The sequence below is a fragment of the Manacus candei genome, unplaced genomic scaffold, assembly GCF_025592945.1.
Source record: "Manacus candei isolate 608988 ecotype Guabito, Panama unplaced genomic scaffold, ASM2559294v1 h1tg000109l, whole genome shotgun sequence".
In the NCBI taxonomy this organism is placed as follows: Eukaryota; Metazoa; Chordata; class Aves; order Passeriformes; family Pipridae; genus Manacus; species Manacus candei.
Window position 1 is genome coordinate 2,890,458 of NW_026138157.1, and position 18,844 is coordinate 2,909,301.

Sequence of the window (18,844 nt, forward strand, 5' to 3'; positions counted from 1 at the left end):
ATTGATCTGCCTCTGTTCCTCTTTGAACACTTCCTTCCCTATATTTCTGGGTCCATTTCTCTCCTTGCCACCTACATTTGCTGATGCTTCTTTTGGCACAGTGAATTTCCAATTTGGGTTTGCTTATATGTGCATGTGTATGTGCTTGTGATGTGTGTACGTGTTTGTGCTTATTTTGACTACCTTTGCATACTGTTCTCAATAGAAACACTTTTTGAAGCTTAACTTCCTACTTACTGTGGATTTTTTTTTAGATTTGATTTGACTTTACTGGGAGGCAGTCAATTTTTTCAGTGCAAAATAAATGTCTTAGAGAAATAATGTTTGTGGGCTACTTTCTCCTAAACAGATTTGATAGGCAAAGGCAAAAGAAGTTACAAACAGACAAGTAGATCGTGATAATCTCTTGCAAAAACCCTCTATCACCATCTCGGCATGGAAGTGTTGTCATTGAGAAACAATTATATTAATGGTAATCAACCTTTCAGTCATCCATATCAAGAGAAGAAGTGACAACAGAAGCTGAGGAATAAATCCAGTGACACATTGTCACCATCACAAGTCCGATATTCAAGTAGCAATTATTGTTTTTATTCATGGTCTCAAAGTTACAGAAAGGGAACCTTTAGAGTCTCCCTTGAGCTGTCCACATAGGTCACCACTGCACAGCAGAATGGGTTAGAGAGATGCCTAAGCTAGAAAAGCTCTGAACCAACTTTTTTGCCCTCTTTTCTTTCAGGAATTTATGCAGATACTTTTGAACCCATGTAATCTCTTGCAGGTGTTAACTGTTTAAATCAGTTTTTACACCACCTCTACTTGAGCCAGAAGCTTTCTGGGTGCAACGCAAGTTTAACCTGTTCTATTTTGCTTTACTAGACAAAAAATGTAGACCATGACAGAGAAGATACTGGGACACTTCCAGTCTCAGCCAGCAGTCCCTATTTTGTTTTTCTAAATTCTTGCTTCCTGCACCACAGCACTTGGCCCTACCAGCAGAACAAAATATTTGTGCTGAGTAGCTGCAGGCAAAGCCATTATAACCGTCCTTGTTTCCACTGTTTATCAAGATCATCTCTGCCTTCTCTTGTGCCACGAAAAGCTGGGTACAGAGTACCCTGAGATTCGTCTCTGTTGTGTTGACAGCTAAATAGCTGTGAAAATCCCAAATACAACTAGAGCTGAAAAATAAATGTCTGTAGAGAGCTTTAGTGGTAAATGCTGTGAGGAGCATGGACGACGCAGAGAATTGTAAACTTCAGTCAATCCTTTAAGTCACCTGGACATGAACACAGTGGCACTATGAGAACTGGTGAGCAATGACCAAGTCTCACGGTACAAGTCTCACGGATTTTCAGCCCATTTATGTCAACACCTTAGCAAACACTCTTTACCATAGATCCTCCTCACAGGGAGGAAGCCTCTGCTCAGCAGCTCTGCAAAACGTAGACAACATTGAAACTTCCCCCAGGCTTGCAATGAATGTTGGAAATGGCTGCCCTGAGTCCAGTCTGACCCTTGGTATCCTGAGGATTTTCACCCATGGGGATGTCATTATTTATATCCACGGAGCAGATGTCCTTGGCACGGACATCCCCTCTCAGGTCCGTGCAGCAGATGTTATCGTATTGCTGGGAGCCCCAGCCAGAGCTCTTCACGCCTCAAGAGGGGCACTGCAAGCCACTGGCCTGCCCTGAATGGAGAATTCTGATCATTTAACTGGAAAGAAAATCTCCATGGCAACAGAAGCTGGGAGAGACTTGAAGCATCATGTACCAGGAATGGGTGGGCTGGACCCTTTGATTTGCAGCCATGGCATGATTCAAATACAGATCTTCATTTCAGTTTCAACGGGTACTCTAACTAACCAAATGATAAATCCAAGAGACTTCTTTAATCCCAGTCCCTTCCTGATCACCACGGAAACTACGCTCAGAGGAAGTCCCTTTCTGCTGTATATGTGTATTGCATCTGAGTTCACTCTTACAGCCAACACACTCACACATTACCTAAAATCAGCTCACTGATGAAAATACTTTGACCTATTGATCAGTACAAACATACTGATTTATTCAGACAAACTTTTCACAGCTGAGCTTCTAACATTTGCTTTACATTTGTAATACATATTGCTGAGATGATGGGTACTAACAAGACCAAGGAGCTACCCTCCTTACCTTCTGTGAAGAGAAAGGTACAGCTACTACCAAAATAGCAATGTTTTTCCCACAGGTTGTGCAGCTTATTCATTACAATACTAAGACTAACATCTAAGTAGCCTAAAGATGCACAGGCTGAAACTTTTCTTTGGTGTATCGCTCTGGAATAAGCAGGAAAGCCTCATTTTTTCAGTCCATTCAATTCCTAAAAAGAAATACCCATCTAAGGTATCTAAATACATTTCCTAAAGAAAGATGTGTTTAGGTCTGGAGAATAGGCAGTCCCTTGAACTTTGGTGTAAAGAAGAGATATTCTCTTCTAAGTCATGATGTTGATGCCCAAATGTTGCTACAGTTGTGAGGATTCTGCTGCAATTCTTTTTATTAAGAGACCTCCACAATTTTTTTTCTGCTGCCTAAGCCTACAGCTCAAGCTTCCTCTCTAACATATTATTCCTGAGCCTGATCTAAAGCTACAATTTCCTTGTGCAAGTTCCTAAGCTGCATGCAAGTGCAGAATGGCCAACAAATTTTCACTTCCTGATGGAATTTGCTGCTAAATATAGTAAGCAAACATGAGAAAGAAGTTTGCTTAGGAAGCAGGTGGTAATTGCATTTCAAAGGCAACCACTGACTGGCAACAGGAGTGATAAATAAATAGATTTCAAATAATGCAAGCCAAGGTTTTGTACTGATGTGAAAATACAGATAAAAAACATGAAAAACAATGCATTCAATTACATGATATCATCTTTGTTTTAGGATACAAAACAATTACCTAGCCTTACAAAGAATTAATCAGGATCTGGAGGATAAACTTTACAGAATGGTAAGTTATCATAACTGGTTTCTTTTAATATATTATGGTTTTATGGTTCTTAAATCATAGGAAAAACATGTATGTAGCTGTCACAAAAAAACCCTCATGCTCTAAATGTAATTATACTTAAAAATAGATATATGACTTTATCAGTATTATGATGTAGAGCTCAAGCTGTGTATGATGACATAGCTCCAACAATTTAAATGAAGATTGCCTTGACTGATGATCTGGCTGAGTAAATTGTACCTTTAAAATAATTCTGGTTAATTTAGCTAATAACTTCATGGGTTTTAAATATTTATATTTTCATTAAGTATCAAATTTAAATAAGGTAATCCAAGGTTTTCTCATGCTTCTTAGATACTTTCACTCAGCTTTTATTAAGTGATTTAATAGAGTTTGGATGGTCTGACTTTTAAATGCTGTCATAACTATCAATCTCAGTCTATTAATTTCCAATCTGCATGTGTCTGCAACTGCAATGTCAATGTCACTGTCACAGGCCAATTAAAGCCCAGCAAGGAAAACACCATTTATGGGCTCCACTTTGCCAGACACAGCACCACTGGCTCAAAATAGCTTGAAGATGTTAAAAAGAACTGGCAAGGCCCTTGGTGCCCTGGCTCATTGCTAATGCTGCTGGGACATCACTAGTAGGAGTAAAATTACGGAGGAATGTAAGGATAATGTTTAAAGAGGAAAGAATGACAGTTTTGAACTTCCAGCGATCCTCAGAAAGGAGGTTGTAGCCAGGTGGGGGTTGGTCTCTTCTCCCAGGCAACTGTCAGTAGGACAAGAGGACATGGTCTTAAGCTCTGCCAGAGGAGGTTTAGGTTGGATATTAGGAAGAAATTCTTTACAGAGAGGGTAATCAGGCATTAGAATGGGCTGTCCAGGGAAGTAGTGGATTCTCTGTCTCTGGAGGTTTTTAAGATGAGACTGGATGTGGCACTTAGTGCCATGGTCTGGTAACCACAGCAGTGTTGGATCAAGGGTTGGACTTGATGATCTCAGAGGTCCTTTCCAGCCCAGCTGATTCTATGATTCTATGATTCAGGCTATGAGTGCATCCTGGTCTGCTGTCTCCTCTCCTGGCTCAGTACAGTCACTCCCAGTTCCCCTTCTGTGCAGCCCCAGACCTGACATGGCCCAGGCAAGCACAGTGCACACACAGTACACGATTGTGAAGTGTGTTCACAGATCTACGCACAGAGATAAGGATGCTAGGATAAGCCCATCTTTTAGATAAGTCTCATGCAACATTTGCATGGATGGGCAGCTTGGATTAGAGGGAACAGGTTATTGTGGGTTTTGAGTAAATAGGGACTATAGCAACGTACAGGACAGACATCAGCCTTTAATAAGAAAGGGGAAACAAACATTTGAAAATGTCATTGTTCTTATCTCAGAAGCCCATTTAAATAGCTGACAATGAATAGGGGACTGATGCTTTTGCAAGTGGGTAACAACAGGGCAAAGTTACACCTGGGTTGTAGCTGACATTTGTCCATACATACATGTATAAACACTGTAAAAGCATAAATAACATCCGATCTCAGGTTATTGCTTTTTTTCTCCACTCTTCCCTTGCTACTTTTTCCTTTTAGACAAATCACTTCGGGGTTTTGTCGTCATCTGTAGCCTAACATTTATTACCTATGTGCTACAAGACATTAATAGAGTCATTCAGGCTGGTAAATGAAATAAAAATAATAGAAACACAGAAAGAAGAACTCCAGAAAATCCATGTGTTTTTATCAGGTATTTCAGATCAAAGCAAAGAATTTTTAAACTGCTGTTTCAGCATCCACTTAGATCCTTGAGAAATTATTTCAGAGCACAGCGCAGAAAGAACAAACACTGGTCCCGTGGAGCACTGTACCTTTCTTTATCCCACTAATAAGACAGTCATTGAAGGTAGCTTTAGAGGATTGAAGAAGATCAACCAGGCTCTGTACACCACTTAACTCCAGACTGCTTTGCTTTCTGAAACATTGAAACTGAAGATACAAAACAAAACCAAACAAGCGTCAAATGGAAACTCCATCAAAAAGAAAGAGATGAGGAAAAATATACTGTATGTGATTTAGATAAGCCAAACATTTTGATTTTTAGGGTGTTCCAAAAACCCTCAATACTTCAGAGAAAGTTGAATTAAATAATGGCTGGTTTGATTAATCAACAGCTTATGGTGGACCAGGCTCTTGGAAACATCTCTCTCTCCCTCTCCTCATTAGAGGAACAGCTGTGTGTATATGTTTTTTTCTTTCTTTTGTCTAATTTGCCAATCTAAAATCAAACACCTTTGATTTCTCTACTTTTACACAAATCCAAATATATAAACCACGTGTTTATTTTCTCCCTCTCTCCCCTCTCCCCTTCCCTTTGTATACACACATATATATGTACACACACACACTCTGATGCAAGTTTTCACTATTTAATGTGTTCAAATGCAACAAGTAAAGAAGACCCCCAGGCAGTGGTCCCTTGCTCCTCTTGCCTGTAGATAACCTGGGATGCTCCCAGGAGACAGTTACTCCCTGCATTAGAAAGTGACCCACAACTCCCCCTCTCCCAGTGACTGGCCCCAGCTCACCACAACTTATCTAGGACTCCACCTCTTCTAATATTTGTGGGTATCCTGAATACTTTCATGAAGCCTTTCATGCCTGCTATTAGTCTAAGGGATGTAAAAGAATAATCATTAATTCATCAGCAGTCACAGAAAAGGAGCTGACGTAGCAGTTTTCTTCAAGGTTCTGCTTCCTTTTGGGTGCTAATCTATAAAATATTTAAAATTATTTGAAAGCACACTTCTGATCACAGCAAATGGTATCCAACTGAAACCTCTGTCACACCAGAACTTGTAGTATAAATATAAAATATAAACCACAGTGTCTGATTTGGCTAAGAGCTAAAAAACTACAATCCTGAATTTGGGAAAGAGCTTGTTGCATTAAACTGGGCAAGGCTAAACCCATGGAACAGTAGAGGCAAATGTGGCACAGAATTAAAATTCTTCTGTCAGTCGTCATAAAACTCCTGTTCTTACCACAGTCAGAGTCTTCAACTGGAGAAGATTTCTTTGGTGTTGTAAGCATGGGTTAAGCAGTGGAATATACAGGCTGTCTTCATAAATAATTAATCTTTACAACTCTTTTCTCCATTATTATGTGGGAAAAGACTAAGCAGAGTCCTCTCACTGTGATTCCATTACAGGACTGTTCAAATTAAGAACTTTTTATAATATTTAGTTCCAGTTGTCATCAGCAATCTTCACTTTTCTTTACACGTTTGATTTTTCAGACCATGGTCTGCCGTGGTCTAACTGCTCACAAACAGCAGTTTGATTATGATTATAAGTCATATAAAAGTAGATTATGCAAGTCATCCCAACCACATGTTAAGAAATCCTTTATATGATCTCAATCCAGTTCAATTTATGATCTTCGGTGGAATTAAGCAATGTATTTTAAAAATGTTCTGAACTTTCAAGGCAGTCAGTTGTGTAATTTTACCTTTAATGTCATAAGCCAGACTTTTAATGGTATCTACATTTGGGAAGAACTGGTACCTAATAATAGCTGCTTAATAAACCCAACTGCTAATGAAAATTGCACCCATGTCTCCTCTCCCATCTGCATTTTGAATGTTCTTGAAAACATGACCTCAGAATCCAGCTGCAAAAAGCTCAGAAGGCCTTTATTCTCCAGAAACACCATAAAATATGTCTTTTGTAACTGGAAAGCTTGACAGACAGACTGCTGGATGGTATTAAGCTTTGGTTCCCACCTCTGCAAAGCCAGACCAGCCCTCTGCACACAGTGAATTATACATTTTATCATCTGTCAAGATGAAAACTCTTACACTTTTGCAATAAAAATTTACAAAATTTTCAGCATAATTTTACCATAGAACTATTAGAATATTACATATGTCTGATTTTTCATATACATTAAGGCAGACTGGGCATGTGGCTCTGACGTAAAGTTGGACAAAATTATTATATAAACCAGTAGTAAAGAGGGATTTGTGTTAAGGATGATCATGTCTGAAATGCTGCACTATCTGAGCACAGCACTGATTTTTATCCTGTTTCTGCCTCTGCCTATGAGCTGGTGGAGGACTAAGAGGTACTACAAGTACTTTATGCTCCATGTTATTAAGAGTTATTTATCCAGCTCTTGAATATCTGGGGTTTTCCAGTCTCTGGTCATAATATATACTTATGCATCTCCAGTTGGGGAAATCCAAACATGAATTAAATATGAGCTGGGCAACTTTGAGCGGTGCTCTGAGACTTTGTGTCAAGGGAACGTTATTTTAAAAGAAGCAGATTGCTGGGTATCCAGGACAGAAAGGTAAAGAATATGGAAAGTGGTGAGGAATTTGATGAACAACTTTAGACAGGCATTAAAACCATCTAACTACCAGCAGTATAGCTATGGAATTTGAACTAGTCACTAAATTGCACCTGAGTCTCCTATGACAGCTACCAGTCACACCCCCAATATGGTTTAAAACATAAGCAAAAGATTAAAACAATGGAGAGAAATCCTGTTTCTCACACAAACATAAGGGAAACAGAAGGCCAGTGTCTCCAGGTTCTTGCACAGAGCATGATGACTTTGACAGTGACTTTGAATAGTGATTTAAAGCACATATTTTTCATTTTCTTTCCTTCATGAAGAAGTTTTTCCCCCTCCCCCATGTCCCATGAAAATCAAATAGATATGACCTAAATATATTTAAAAGGATTTGCATCCCAAAGACAAGAAAAGTTTAGTCAGCTCAACCTGACAGGCTCATTTACTCACATTCAGTGAAGACAGCTGTGAATTTCAAGAGAAATTTATACTGGCTGGTTAGTTAAGGCAGAAGCCAGAGAAGGTCTGTGCTTTGTGGACCAAACAACTGTGAAACAACATTTCTAAGGAAGAAAATGACCATAAATGCCACAGAAACAAGTAATTTATAAAAATAGCGGTTAAAAAATATATTTCTAGGAGGATTTCAGGTTACACGTTTTATGCTTACAGGCATTTTGTGCTAAAGATCTCCATCTCTCACTAACTCTTCTCATGCTCATTTTCCAGGTTCAAAAATATTGCCAAATAGGCAATAGGACCTAGACACATTAACACCTGTAGCAACTACACAGGCTCAGACTGAGCAGTTTCATTAGTTTTGCAGACAAATAAATGAAATCTCCTGGATAACTGGGGACATGAGCACGAGCACACAGGCTTTCAGACCTTCTCAGTCTTTTCACTCTCTCTCAACAGAGATTCATGTCCCTTTGTTATCCCATTGTTACATGGTTGGTAGGCTAATCCTCTTCCCAAGAGACACATAAGACAGACCAGCCACTTCCTAATTGCTCTACGTGAATGTGACATCATGAGAGACTTTTCTGGAAAGTAGTTTCCATTTTTTTCTGAAGTCATGGGATGGTTCTTCTGCTCTGTCTCTTCCTCTTAGTAGGACATCTTCCACAAGTATGAGCAACCTAAGGAAGCTGTAAAGTGACAAGGGACACTTCTCACTTCCAAAATTGTCTCTCTTGCATGATGACAGAACTCTTTCTTTCTTAACATGTGTCTTACCTTTAGGCCACTGATACACATTTGTTATACCTGACATTTTCGATCATTTTCTTCATCCTGATCTCCATGATTTGATCTCTGTCTCTCAGGATAACCCCAGGGGATACCATCTTGACCAGATGGGAATAGAAAAAGCCGTTTTCAAAATGGCTGAAAAAAACCCAGAAATCTGTGTGGGATGTGGGTATCTTTGACCTGTGCATTCCTTGTAAGTGCCTTGGTTCTTTGTGATTATCTGCCAATTCACCACAATGAAAAGGAAAGCAAGAATAAGAATAAGCCTGAAAAGGTTTTCTGTAGCAGGCATTTAACATCTCAAACTCCTTCATGAAAACTGGTGTCATCCGTGAATATGGAAAACAAGGCATAGAACAGCAATTTGCCTTGGCCAAGGAGAAAATTTTTTAATAACTTCTAAGTCTTCTCTATCCAAATCCATGATCTACAATAAATATCAAAGGTCTTTCTAGAGAGAGAGAAGGAGAGAGGGAAAGAGAGAGAGAAAGAAAGAGAGAAAGGGAAAGAGAGAGAGAAAGAAAGAGAGAAAGAGAAAGGGAAAGAGAGAGAGAAAGAAAGAAAGAAGGAAAGAAAGAAAGAAAGAAAGAAAGAAGGAAGGAAGGAAGGAAGGAAGGAAGGAAGGAAAGAAAGAAAGAAAGAAAGAAAGAAAGAAAGAAAGAAAGAAAGAAAGAAAGAAAGAAAGAAAGAAAGAAAGAAAGAAAGAAAGAAAGAAAGAAAGAAAGAAAGAAAGAAAGAAAGAAAGAAAGAAAGAAAGAAAAAGAAAGAAAGAAAGAAGGAATTATTGAGATAAAACAATCACTTTTGTGAAGTGAAAATCCAGAGAAGGCTGGAGAAAGATGGATTAGTATATTACCATGTTCTAATTGCATACCTTGTGCTCACTAAAGGTATGAAGGATCTTCGACATCATAAGATTTTTTTATTATACAAGTGGCATGTACCTCGAGTAGAATCCTCTTCGCTCACTACAGACGTAATATGTAATCATGGACTTTTTTCTATCTCTTTTTTCCTCCAGAAACAAACATTTCCTCTTTCAACCTACTGTCACTAACACAGCCTCAGAAGATACTATTACATTGACTTCAGGGAATTAGTATCAGTCAACACCATCTCTATTCCCTCCAGCTATAATTTATTTAGCATTTTATTAACAAGCAGGACCTACCCTAGCAAAGCATGCCACTGATGTGAAATGTGGAAGATGATTGGTACATGGAAAGAATATAAGCACCTTTTGTCAGCTTCATCTGTACTGCCAGTAGAAAGGGCACAGGTTGTGAAGGTGACTAGCCAGCTTAGAAAGACTTTTAATAAACTTGTAGGGAAGATACCTTTTTCAAGCATAATTGCAATGCTGTAGGAGACAAGGAAGCTGATGGCAAGTAAAACTACCCTCTGTCTTCCAACAAGTTGGTCCTGCTGTCAATGGGGTTAGGTAATGAACTGATTAAGTTCATTTATAAACAGCAGATCCTCAGTGCTGCTGGTTTCCTAAAGAACTGGTCCTAAGTCAGCAAAATAAAACACTTGTAAACTGGGAAAAAAGTTTTTGCTACAGAACATATCCAGTGCCTGGAGCAAAGTCCTGAGCACTTGAAAAAGATGAGCAGCCAGCTAATTCCTGCTTAGAGGAGCAATCAGCCTGTCCAATGATACTCCATTCATCCATATTTTTTATCAAAGAGTACATCTCAGCAGAACTCATGCCAGGAATAGCAGGACCCTTCCCCAGCCTACGGCCAGCTTTGTTTGCATTCACTGAATTTAGATAAAGTATCCCTGTTTATAACTTAAATTGGCTGCTTATATTTCCATTCCAAAAAAGCTGAATAAGAGGTGAGAGGTGCCTTTACCCTGAGTTCATGTTAGACACACAGTATGCATTGAACAGTAAATTTCAATATTTCCAGATGGAATATTTCCAGATGACACTATGACAAGACCTTCAGCAGGAGGTGGAGGTGTACACAGTTTTTATTGTAATGTCCTTTTACACAGTGTATGCCATGTAGGTTGGCATTATTTCAAATTGGGAGCAAACCCCTACAGTTGTCAGTGCTAAGCTGTATGAACTGACATACCCTGCTCAGTATGTTTGCCCTCATGAAGAAACATTAAAGACTGACACTAGTACTCGTTTGTACCAGGAAGAAAATAATCATCCTGAATATCTTTTACAAATCACTTCCAAAGAAAAGCACGCATTTACTTCACAAGCAGCACCTCGACAGCACTTTGCTAAACAGATTTCTTTCTGTGATATGTTATTAATTATACACCAGTGTCAAAGTTTTTTTTTTCCTTTTACTGCTATGGAATTACATTTCAAGCCTGTGACATGGGGTAGTCAAGGAAACAAATCTTTATAAGACCTTTGCTAGTACAAGGTTGAGAATGATAATAAGAGCAAATCATTCTTCAAGTGAAATGCCATAGAGCATAATATCAAAATCCTCAGACAAAACACTATAGCCCCACAATGTTATCTTTAATAAAATTATACTCTTTGTAAATCAAGAAGAGAAGTCAGATTCTGCTGTAGGCCATTTTTTAATCAGAAACAAGTGTTGTTTACTAAAAAGGATAAATTCTATAATTTAACACTGATGGACAAATTAGATCAGGTCAGTAATTCTGACTTGAGGCAATACATCATTTATCAGAGAAAAAGATGCTGCTTATTTCCATATCTCTGCTTTGCAGAATAGATCTTTTAAAGTGTTATAGGCACAGAAGATGCATTGGTAGCACACCCATTTATCCATTTCCTCTGATCTATCATAAAAAGAAGAAAATGCCAAGCTTGAACATCACACTATGAATTATATTCCTGTAGTTTTATTTTATCAACAGGTCCACAGCAATCAGAAAAATGCATTCAATAAGTAAACCTTTGTACACCTAAACTCTATCCTCCTCCTCTTACAACTCTTTTAGTAAAGGGGTAAAGTGGTTTATAAAAATTCCAGCGGACAGATAAATCTCTTTCCTGAAAAAATACCTTTATTGCTTTGTCTTTCCCTTGATGTGTCTTCTTGAAATCCATTCCCAACTCTAACTGATTTGTTCTGCATTCGAGCCAGGTTTTTTATCCTTTATATCTTGGAATACCCTTCCTTGTTTTTGGACTTGCATCTTGGAAATATGTTGACAAGGTATATACAAGCACATTGAAGCACCCAATAAAATATTTTCTTATTCCTCTCTTCTTTATTTTCTGTGTCTTCCCTCTGACATCTTCATTCTCCATGAATGCATTTGAGAGCAATTGTCTGAAGTGACTTGCTGGTCGTGTGTTATGAAGATTTCACTATCTTCTCTAAATTTGCTGGATTGTCTTAAAATTGTTTCCTTCCTAGCCATATTTTAAGTCTTGCTGCCTCTATACAACTCTTAATTATTGCAGAACAAATGTATGGAAAAATACATCTCTTTATTTTGGAAAATTGTTTCACATGACTACAGATTTTTTCAGTGGTCTTAAATTAACTAAATTCTCACTTTTGACTATTTTTCCCCAACGTACCATAGAATAATTTGGCATAAGAAGGATTAGAAAGGACTTGATTTAATTATATGCTCTGTCTGAGCAAATACAATTCAATTAAGGAAGATGTGATTATTAAATTTAAAATGCATTAGCATGCATCAATCAGTTATATGAGCTTTAAATTAATAAATAGTTCTTTCACAGTTACCCAACTACTAGACAGAGAATCAGAATTAAAACCTCTAATAAAATTAGTCCAAGTCTCTCAATGCATTTTTTAAAGCATAATTTACTGAATGGATCTTTATACACCAACTGTAGTAATTTCAAGGAAGTTTGTTCCAATATTGGGTGATGTTAACATTCTGTTTTGTCACAAAGTCCAGTTTTCTGTGGTTCGGGACTAATTGAAGAGGACACAATACAGCACTGGCATGTTTCTGTCTCAAATTACCTGATACTTTATGGTTTCTATCAAAACTTCTGGTACTTTCCTGTTTAAATATTTTAGATATTTTTATTTCAAATTTCTAGTATGAATACAGAGAGATGTCAAAAAATTCAGTGAATATATAGACAAAGGATGCCTAATAAAGTAAAACTTTAATTTCTATAAAAGATGCCAGAAAAGTAGACTAAAGGCTACCAGAAATGTTTGTTACCAATTATTAAATCTATCTTATTAAAATAGATTTAATTTCTTCTCATAGGGTGCAGCCATTCAATTCTCAACTCAGGATGCTAATGAGGGGTGTCTCAGTGAGGAATTCAGTTTTGTTAGATCTCCAAAAACAGCCTAGTAAGAAGATGTGAAGAATTTAAAATATGGTCATGTCAACCTTCTGTGCTAAGATTTGCCCCATGTAAAGCTCAAGCAATCTGACTTTACGGGGTTGACATAAAGAGAAAGCTGAGCAAGCAAAACTCTCCCCTAGAGATTCCCCAGGGGCAGCGATTCCCCTCTGTCCTTGTCTGGAATCCTGGGACAAACCCACCCTGCAACCAGGAGAGACACACGTCAGCATGTTGGAGAAAGCACAACTTTTGCTCCTCAGGCTGAATGTCTCTGCTTACTCAGTCCTTTTTTTTTTCCCCCCAGTTACATGTTCTTCCTAAAGTGCACTGGGGAGGGAAGTAGACTGTAGGCAGGAGAGATGCCAACAATCCTGTGCGATGCTCTGCCACAGGGAAAGCAGCTGTGCCTTCTTCCCTTCCCAGGGTAACTGGAGAATTATCTCTCCATTAGATGTTTCCCCAGTACCTGTTCTGCTCCTCTGTGAATTTTCATACTGTTATATCAATGTTTTTTCATCTCAGCGTTCCCAGTTACAGTGACGCAAGAGCTCAGCAAATATAACATCAAGGGAAGAAATTTCATTTGAGCAAGGCTTATTTTACTCCTTGGTGACACATGTAATTGGCTTTATCTGCTGCAATGAGATTTTTCATAAACCCTCACTACATGGTCTTGCTCAGCTTTCCACTGCCCAACTTCCAGGAATTTTTCTTTTGGCTAAATAGCCAGAAATGAACAACAAAGACTGAGAATATATTCCATGAGGAAGAAGAAATACAGGCCAGAAGCACTTTTGGAAGAGAGTGCTAAAGAAGCATGAACCTGCCTACTTTTTCCAACATTTTAACTACATATACTCTTTCTTAAGCTGATTTAACACAATTCTAAAGGCTCAGAGATTAGAATGAGGAATTTGAATGGTAATTCAATGAGGAATTTGGTAATTCCCCCACAGGTGCTAATGCCATCTAGCTCTATTGTCTCTAAAAGACTTCCCCATAGACTGCTGAAAGACAGGAGTCATTCATACAATTCTTGGTCAGAGAGCCTTCCTATTCTACAAGGAAAACAGAATAGAAAGTGAGAAGAGAGCTGATAACTAGACATGTGGCTTTAGGTGGTGAATTTGGGCTCTATGGAATCCTTTTGCTCTGGGGAAGAGAAGTTGCTTGGTTTAGCTGTAGTCGTGCAAAGCAAAGAGGAAAGTCCTGTCTGTGGAACTGGTGAGCTATATCAACCAGGCATCAACCTAGGTAACAAAAAGGGGATTCAATGGCAAAAATAAAGTATTCTTATTTGCCATATAATCAAGGTGTCAAGGATGAAACCAATACAGTCACCAAGATGTATGAAAAGAGACTCTCTAGCTGCCTATATGCCAGCACTAAGAATCTAGTAATAAACTAGTAGATTTAAAAGCAGTCTGTATGCACTGGTGCCAGATAGTGACTTCAGCTCATGCAAAAGACTTTTGCAACTAGGATGGTTGACTGAGCTTGTTTGGGATAGATCAAGTGGATTGCAGAGCTTGGGAACAGCACCGTATTTTGCCTGGCAACTCTAAAATAGTAGTCTTGAATATTCCTCAATTATTAATAGGTAGCAGAGACAGATCACATGCCAGTCTGTGCCTGCAACAGGCCACGTAACACTGCAATGACTTGTGTGGTGTTTATATCTCTATAAACAACTATTTGTAGCACATGGGAGGAAAAATTCTGTTATCTTTGGCATTAGCAACCTATGCTGATGGTCACTTACAGCCAGTATAGAGCTCTTTAGAAGTGGTTAAAAAATTGTAGTAACAATTTCCTGATCAGAAAATGCTGCATTAAACATGAAGGAATCCTCTCCTCACCTTCATTATGATAAATGCAGCGACTCATCTTTCAACTGAGTTTTAGTTTAAGGGAAAGAGATCATGGATTTATTACATTTGGTACACAGAATAAATTCCCAACCACTGATATATGTTTACAATGCAAAACAGTGAATCTTGCAAATCTGATAATTATTTTGAGCCAAACTTTCTGGGAGAAAAGATTTTAAACCCTTATCAATCACTGTTCACATTGCTTTGCCAAAAAATATCTCACATTTAGGAATAAAAGACTAGAAACTTATTATTAAAAAACTTTAGGAGAAGAGGTAAAAATTGCTGCATAAAATATAAGCTGTACAAGTAGCAAGTGGAAAGAAGAAATGATAGCAGTCAATACCAGTTATAAGATCTGAAATATAAAGAATAGGTAAAGGAAGGAAAAATATACAGGAAAATAATTTGGAGGAATTAGGTATAATAATGCAGCTGTAGTTCATATAACTAGAAAAAATTTCAACAAGGTTCAGGAAAATAAGATAGTTCTATATCACAAGATAATAAAATATTTTCTAAAATATTTTGACTAAGTAAGGATGGTAGGAAACAAAGACTACTAAAAATGGATGGTTTTTACTTAGAAACTCCTTAGAAAAACAGTTTCAGGTTTTGAAATGACCCTATCAAACATGCATTTGAGGTTTTAATATGTATTACTAAGAAATCTGAGAACCATGGCAAATTTCCAGAAGATTGAGAGAAAACTAGCATGTCATTGTATAAAAAATGAAAATGCAATGAGCAGTGAACTACAGGTCTTATCTATTTTATTTTTTTCCTAAATGCTTCCTTCTTGGCCACCTAATAGATTTTTAACAAAGTTAATAAAATTAAGCAGTAGTCAAAACTTAAGACAAAACTTATGCTTCATGTCTCTTACTTCCAGCTTATTAATTAAGTATAAGGAATCAGCTAGTCCCCAGGCTCCTCTCTATTCCAGTAATAGAAACACTTCTACAGTGTGACTGTCATCTTAAAACAGGTGTCTAAGCATATGAGCATAAACATCATTTGGACACATCTCTTCCACTGACTAGGGAGTAGACAAGCAGTGTCTTACTTGCAGATGGTGAGATGAGTTTAAGTTATGAGATATAAACACCAGGCTCCTGTGACTGCAATGATACTCTGCCATTCAAAGGTATAGATCTCTATGTTCACCCTGGATATCTATGTTTCCTCTTTCTGTCCTACAAGAGAAATACACTTCTTAAAACAAACAAACAAACAAACAAACAGAAATTTAAGTAGAGCAGAAAGTCCAATTCATTAAAAAGTTGTGCCATGAAATTTTATTTTCTTGAAAAAAATGTATCAAACTGGGAAGAACAGCAAAACAATTACTAAGACCGAGTCAAGAGTCATTACTTAAGTATGCAGAGCTTTTCTCAAGGGTGTGAAGATACTTCCTATTCTAAATATGGCTTTCATGTTTACTGTGCTCTATTTACTCTGCAGAATAAGTGCATAGCTACCCAGTGCTAGGACACTTACAATGAGAGTCTCAGAGGGTTTTCTTTTTACATACATTGTCTAAACACTGCAGTCATGTTCCAGGCATGATTCTCTAAGTTTAATGTCAATAAGTGCTTGGTAACATGCTGGGGTGAGAGGACATTGTCTTATGTAGATGTCAGTATGAGTAGCATCCCTAAACATACTCTGTTTAACAGTGTACGAAGCGTGGTATTTTGCTCTTTCCTGGCCTAGCTGTTCCTGTTGCTGCAACAGTGCTTTTTAAAACAAAACAATTCCTTTACCAAGACCTGATGGTTATAAAAGCTTTGATTATAGATTTAACCTGAAGCAAGCAAAGGCTTTGCACAACCTGAAGGGTGTCTCCACGTCTTAAAGCCTGTGGTTTTTAAATCAAAATCTAATGAGCTCTAAGGGCTTAGATCATCCTCTCCTTAACTGTTGGAGAAAATATCAGAGGAAGGTCATTTCTACAAAGATCCCCTTAAAACTTTTCCAAGCCTCTGCACCTGCTCTCATCTTGGCTTGCAATCCTCCTTCTACCAAATACAGTAAAGCCAGCTCAGCTTTGTAGCAGCATATTGGGTTTTGAAGAGAGTTGCTGTATTCCTGTGCTGTGTGATGAGTTTGCAGTGTGTCCAAACATCTTTTCCCATCCCACTCAGACTGTCTTCCCTCCTCCTGCATCAACAACAGATGCCCTAAGTAATTATGCAGAGAATTCCAGTACTGCAGGATGGCAAGCTCTTGCTCATGATGTCAAAATTTGCTAACACAACTAAGAGAGACCAAGATTCCTGACCCTGTCTTCTAAATGACTGACTTCTTAGGACTTTCTGCTGTGCCATTACACTACCAAGGAGTTCCAAGCAATTATTCTCCTGAAGAAGAAGAGTGACAAGATCAGGTTTAATAGTGTCAATGTATAAATTCAATAGTTATTTTTAAACATAACCTTGCATCCATAGAATTCGATAGCAAAATTCTGAGGGGGCAGATATAGGAACATAAATCAACTTTCAGATGCAACTTTTTCGTGTTGAAAATCGCTCATTAATTGGATTAGAATATTTCCTTTAATGAGATCCACGACTTTCTATTCAAATCAGAAAGCTCCACTCCACACGTCTCCTTCTGGAGTATGAAATGCTTTTATGGCATATAGCTGTTGAAGGAAATAATAGTTGAGGTGTTTGTGGCAGGGGTTTGCTGACTTTTCTTTTTTTTTTCTTCCCTTTTTTTTGGGCACATGTTTTGTTTGTACAGCCTGGAAAAGCCTGAAAATCCTTGTAAAGTTACACCACTTCTTATGGAGAGGAAACACTGGTTTTTTTCACATTCCCCCTAGATTAGAAGTGTATGCTGTATATTTGTCCTAGTAAAGCATAGAGTCACCTGTGAGGAAGAAAGATGAAGGTTGAGCATGAGGTGCACAAGAAAAATGGCCTCAGTAGGTGCCCAGTTACAAACAGGACCAGTTTTTGTCCTGCAGAGGATGATGTGGGTACAAAAATAAAGAAATCATGCTTACAGTGGACTGAGGAGAGAGCAGGATATCACAGGCAGAGAAGAACATTTTGAGTCCGGACAGAGGGGTTGAATCCAAGGAGTCTTCAGATGACTGACAGCCTTAATGGAAGCAGGCTGGTGGATGAAAAATGACAGCTAGAAAAAGAAGAGGAATGGTTTCTCCATAACCACAGTTTGTCAGTGGGAGATCTGGTCTCACACTGGAAGAGTGCAATGGGTTGTGAAGAGAAGTAACAGGACTTGATAATAGAAATGGAGAAGGAGCAGAATGGTGGTATAAACCACAGTCTTTACAGTAAAACAGGACCTTGGAGAGTAAGCTGTTTTCATGGATTTTCTACTAGAACCCCTGAAATATAGTCAAACACATGGAACAAATGAAAGGTGCCAGCAGGAAGGGAAAAGGCATTTTTGATATCTTCTACTTTAATGTGTTTAATAACTATGTAGCTGAGTACTGCACAGCTTGGCTCTGGCAGCCAGGGTTCTTTAATACCATAATAGACAAGAAAACTGACAATTTTGTAGAAAGCATTAACATTGCAAATGTAGAGATTAGGAAGTTGGCAACTTTGATAGAGGCTGTATCAATCATTCATATTATTGTTGCACTGAAACTTTTCTGCCTTGAATCCCTGGGTACAGTACAAAGAATTAAAATTCAGCAGTACAAATATTTAAGCATGAGCCAAGTTAAACAGAGGGAGATCTTAAATCAAAACCTTCTCAGCAGGACACTGTCATACCAGAAGAGAATTTTTAACTGCAAAGTAAAATCTCTAAACCTAAGTGCATTTATACTAGCAATTAAGGATAACCAATGGGTAATATCAGTAGATACTAAGGTATAATTTATTACATCATGCACTGCATACGAAATTCTGGATTATATTAAACTGGGATGCCAAGAATTTTGAAGGAACACAGATTTTTTTTCTCTGGGAAAAGATATGAAAACTCAGTACAAGCAAGGATGGAAGATGTATCTTGGACATGGCACTTAAAGAAACTTTAAAGGCAAAATTTTATACATGATCTAGCTGTGGTTTTGACAATTCTAT

At 38.0% G+C, this 18,844-nt stretch overlaps 1 protein-coding gene across 6 annotated transcripts in view; it reads left to right on the forward strand.

Moving 5' to 3' along the window:
* BEGAIN (brain enriched guanylate kinase associated) overlaps positions 1–18,844 on the forward strand; it is a 160,970-nt gene that overhangs the window by 103,648 nt on the left and 38,478 nt on the right. For all 6 annotated transcript variants that reach the window (XM_051769571.1, XM_051769573.1, XM_051769568.1 and 3 more), the window contains one exon: positions 2,922–2,988. In XM_051769571.1, the coding sequence (XP_051625531.1) occupies positions 2,922–2,988 (67 nt within the window). The remainder of the gene's footprint in view (positions 1–2,921; positions 2,989–18,844) is intronic.